At 51.7% G+C, this 4,577-nt stretch overlaps 1 protein-coding gene across 1 annotated transcript; it reads right to left on the bottom strand.

Annotated features, from left to right (window-relative positions):
- Positions 1–1,722: 1,722 nt before the first annotated feature.
- Positions 1,723–4,055, bottom strand: LOC135983912 (uncharacterized). The gene is made up of 2 exons (XM_065597660.1): positions 3,284–4,055; positions 1,723–2,292 (listed from the first exon to the last, which is right to left on the bottom strand). Exons 1-2 carry the CDS (start codon positions 3,858–3,860, stop codon positions 1,817–1,819), a joined length of 1,053 nt encoding a protein of 350 aa, XP_065453732.1. The 5' UTR covers positions 3,861–4,055; the 3' UTR covers positions 1,723–1,816.
- Between the last annotated feature and the right edge of the window lie 522 nt (positions 4,056–4,577).

Genomic DNA, 4,577 nt, shown 5'->3' with positions numbered 1-4,577 from the left:
GTGGAACGGCGATTCTGGGCCCGGGAAACAAGCACTGACTGGTGGGACCGCATAGTGCTGCAGGTCTGGGATGAATCCCAGTGGCTGCGAAACTTTCGCATGCGGAAGGGAACTTTCCTTGAACTTTGTGAGTTGCTGTCCCCTGCCCTGAAGCGCAATGACACCCGGATGCGAGCAGCCCTGACTGTCCAGAAGCGAGTGGCCATAGCCCTCTGGAAGCTTGCAATGCCAGACAGCTACCGGTCAGTCGCGAACCACTTTGGCGTGGGCAAATCTACCGTGGGGGTTGTTGTGATGCAAGTAGCCAAGGCAATCGTTGATGTACTGCTGTCAAAGGTAGTGACCCTGGGAAACGTGGAGGTGATCATAGATGGCTTCGCAGCGATGGGATTCCCAAACTGCGGTGGGGCCATAGATGGAACTCACATCCCTATCCTGGCACCGGACCACCAGGCCAGCCAGTACATTAACAGAAAGGGCTACTTTTCCATGGTGCTGCAAGCACTGATGGACCACAGGGGACGTTTTACGAACATCTACATCGGATGGCCAGGCAAGGTTCATGACGCTCGTGTTTTCAGGAACTCTGGTCTAGTTAGACGGCTGCAGGAAGGTACTTCCCGGACCACAAAATAACTCTTGGGGATGTGGAGATGCCTATAGTCATCCTCGGGGACCCAGCCTACCCGCTAATGCCCTGGCTCATGAAGCCCTATACTGGCGCCCTGGACAGTGAAAAAAAACTCTTCAACTACCGGCTGAGCAAGTGCAGAATGGTGGTGGAGTGTGCTTTTGGACGTCTCAAGGGGAGATGGAGAAGCTTACTGACTCGCTGTGATCTCAGCGAAACCAATATCCCCATTGTTATAGCAGCTTGCTGTGTGCTCCACAATCTCTGTGAGAGCAAGGGGGAGACCTTTATGGCTGGGTGGGAGGTTGAGGCAAATAGCCTGGCTTCTGATTACGCCCAGCCAGACAGCCGGGTGATTAGAAGAGCCCAGCGGGATGCGCTGTGCATCCGGGAGGCTTTGAAAGCTAGGTTCCTGAGTGAGCAGGGTAACCTGTGACTTTTAAGTTTGTGTACAGAGAAGCTGAACCTGCCCCCGTTTCTTTACCCAGTTAATGTTGACTATCCTCTCCAGTTACATACCCCCTTCACCCCCTTCCAACACACGTTTAGAAATAAAATCACTTCTACTTTGTTAATGAACACCGTTTTCTTTATTACTGTTTTCGCAGGAATGTTTTAAACCTGGGATGCAGACTGTGGTGGGGAACGGGTGTAGTGTAGTGACGCAAATGACGCTTCTAAACTCCAGGATTGACAGGCTCCGCTGTGGCGGACTGGTTGTTTCAACGGAGCCTGTCACCCCTCCTGATCGGGACTGTGTGTATGGGGGGGCTATGTGACTTTGTGGCAGGGGGAGGACGGTTACAGATCCCCTGCTGCGTGGCTCTGTGATCCAGGATAAGGACCGCCGCATAAGATCTGTAACTGCCCTCCCCCTCCACAAAGTCACAGAGCAACCCACCCCCCACCACAGAACATGAAAACCACCTCCCAGACTGACCAGGGTAACTAGTGACTGCACTGTGTATGTGCCCTGCTGCTGGACCTGCCCCCGCCTATGTACCCTGCTAAAGGTGACTGTCCTGTCCAATTACCAACCCTCCTTCCCCCTCCTTCCCCCCTCCTCCAAAAGAACATGATGGAAACAGTAATTAACAGAAACGTATTTTTTATTAGCAACTACACATGAAACTGGGAGGTGAAACTTGGACGGGGGCTTGTGTGAGGCGGGAAGGAAAGAACTTGTCAAATTTTGGGGAATGAGAGCCTTCTACTACTAGAGCTGTCTGCAAGGGTGGAGTGAGAGTTTGCACGGACTCTGCCGCCCCTCCTTCTTTGCACTTTGGGTGAGGGGGGTATGGGACTTGGTGGCGGGGGAGGGCGGTTACAGATAGACTGCAGCGGGGCTCTGTCCTCCTGCCTCCGTTCCTGCAGAACATCCACAAGGCGCCGGAGCGTGTCCGTTTGCTCCCTCATTAGTCCAAGCAGCGTTTGAGTCGCCTGCTGGTCTTCCTGCCGCCACCTCTCCTCCCGTTCCATGTGTGCTTGGTGCATTTGGGACAAGTTCTCCCGCCACTGGGTCTGCTGTGCTGCCTGGGCTCGGGAGCAGCCCATAAGTTCCGAGAACATGTCCTCTTGTGTCCTCTTCTTCCTACGCCTAATCTGCGCTAGCCTCTGGGAGTGTGATGCCAGGCTAGGTTGTGAGACAGTCGCAGATGTGGCTGTGGGAATGGGAAAAAGGGAGTGAATTCCTCAGAAAGATAAATGTAGTTGTGAACAAAGAACATAGTCTTTCTCTGTGAACAAGACCATGCACAGCACCTATCACATGCGCTCAGGACAAGGTCGAATTCTCGGCCTTCGCATTCAGTGCCTGGGGTCTTGCACTGCAGATCTGAGAAGCGGGGCAGGACACTGGAATTTGTGTAGCAGGCAGACATGGTAAGCCGTAGACTTGTGGTAGCTTAAAACTTTAATAGTAGCACTGGCCTCCTTTCACATTGAAAGCAATGCCAGTCCCTGCTGCCAGCAATCCGGCAAGCAGGAACTCTGCCCCTGTCCCACCCCCTCGCAGCTGTCCCCGGGAAAGTTCCCTTTATGCTGCCCCTCTCCCGCCTCCACTGCGTGGCTGCAAAGCAGCGGTTACAGTTCTGTAAAGGAACGGGCAAGCAGTCCCAACACTAACATTCCCCTACCTAATTCAAAGCAGGTCACAATGAGCGACATCACCCTGATGAGGATCTCAGACAGTGAGAAAGAAAGAATGCTTCGAGAAAGCCTCGAAAGACCAGGGCCGTATGCCGCCCTGCTCTGCAGGGCAATGATCCCTGAGTACTTGATTGTCTCGTGGCACGGAAACGTTTCATACTACGGAGGACCCAATAAGGCCGCTCTCCCCAGGAACCTGATGCAACGGCTTTCCAATTACCTCCAGGAGAGCTTCCTCAAGATGTCCCAGAGGATTTCTGCTCTATCCCCGGACATATAGACCGCATTTTACTGTAGCTGCACTGGCAGGGACTAAACAGTAGAGCGGCTTGGGCAGAACAATCATGCTAAACCGGACATTGTTAGATTTTTTTTCAATAGTTGCACTGCCCAGGACTGAAACGTTAAGCGCTTAGGGCAAACTAATCATGAGAAACCCATTGTTGTTATTCTTAATATTCCTGTTCTGTTAAAAATAAATGTTTAGATGTTTAAAACACTTACTGGCTGATCCTTCCCCAGATTCTGTGTCCGGGTTAACGGCTGGGGACGGTTGGTAGGGGATCTCTGTAAGGGTGATGAAGAGATCCTGGCTGTCGGGGAAATCAGCGTTGTGAGCGCTGTCGATTGCCTCGTCCTCCTCATCTCCTTCCTCATCTTCCCCGTCCGCTAACATGTCCGAGGAACCGGCCATGGACAATATCCCATCCTCAGAGTCCACGGTCAGTGGTGGGGTAGTGGTGGCAGCCGCACCTAGGATGGAATGCAGTGCCTCGTAGAAACGGGATGTCTGGGGATGGGATCCAGAGCGTCCGTTTGCCTCTTTGGTCTTCTGGTAGCCTTGTCTCAGCTCCTTGATTTTCACGCGGCACTGCGTTGCATCCCGGCTGTATCCTCTCTCTGACATGTCTTTAGAGATCTTCTCGTAAATCTTTGCATTCCGTCTTTTGGATCGCAGCTTGGAAAGCACGGACTCATCGCCCCACACAGCGATCAGATCCAAGACTTCCCGATCAGTCCATGCTGGGGCCCTCTTTCTATTCTGAGATTGCACGGCCATCACTGCTGGAGAGCTCTGCATCGTTGCCAGTGCTGCTGAGCTCGCCACGATGTCCAGACAGGAAATGAGATTCAAACTGCCCAGACAGGAAAAGGAATTCAAATTTTCCCGGGGCTTTTCCTGTGTGGCTGGTCAGAGCATCCGAGCTCGGACTGCTGTCCAGAGCGTCAACAGAGTGGTGCACTCTGGGATAGCTCCCAGAGCTATTAGCGTCGATTTCCATCCACACCTAGCCTAATTCGACATGACCATGTCGAATTTAGCGCTACTCCCCCGTCGGGGAGGAGTACAGAAGTCGAATTTAAGAGACCTCTATGTCGAACTAAATAGCTTCGCGGTGTGGACGGGTGCAGGGTTAATTCGATGTAACGGCGCTAACTTCGACATAAACGCCTAGTGTAGACCAGGCCTCAGTGAAGCCAATGGGACTAAGTAATGCTCCATCTGAAGTCAAGAAAACTACTCTTTTGAGTGAGGACTACATGATGTGGTGGTATCTCTAACTTAAAATCTTACATTGTTTTTCACACTGACATGCTCTTGAATAAGCCAACACATAATATGATGCTACATCCAAAGTACACAATACTACTTTTAGATACACAAAAGGAAAGGGAGGTTGAGGGGAGAGAGAGAGGCTTCTAGTCATCCCCCTTTCCAAGTACACATATGCATATACATTATATCCTTCACATCAATTAGCTACTCAGCAACCCCTACTAAAATTTCCTACTAAAA

The sequence above is a fragment of the Chrysemys picta genome, chromosome 1 (assembly GCF_011386835.1).
Source record: "Chrysemys picta bellii isolate R12L10 chromosome 1, ASM1138683v2, whole genome shotgun sequence".
In the NCBI taxonomy this organism is placed as follows: domain Eukaryota; kingdom Metazoa; phylum Chordata; order Testudines; family Emydidae; genus Chrysemys; species Chrysemys picta.
This window is presented reverse-complemented; position numbering and strand designations above follow the sequence as displayed.

Coding starts and splice junctions, on each gene's coding strand:
- LOC135983912 (XM_065597660.1), bottom strand. CDS start 3,860: ATGCAGAGCTCTCCAGCAGTGATGGCCGTGCAATCTCAGAATAGAAAG. Junction 2,293..3,283: donor ATCTGGGGAAGGATCAGCCA/GTAAGTGTTTTA, acceptor CCATTCCCACAG/CCACATCTGCGACTGTCTCA.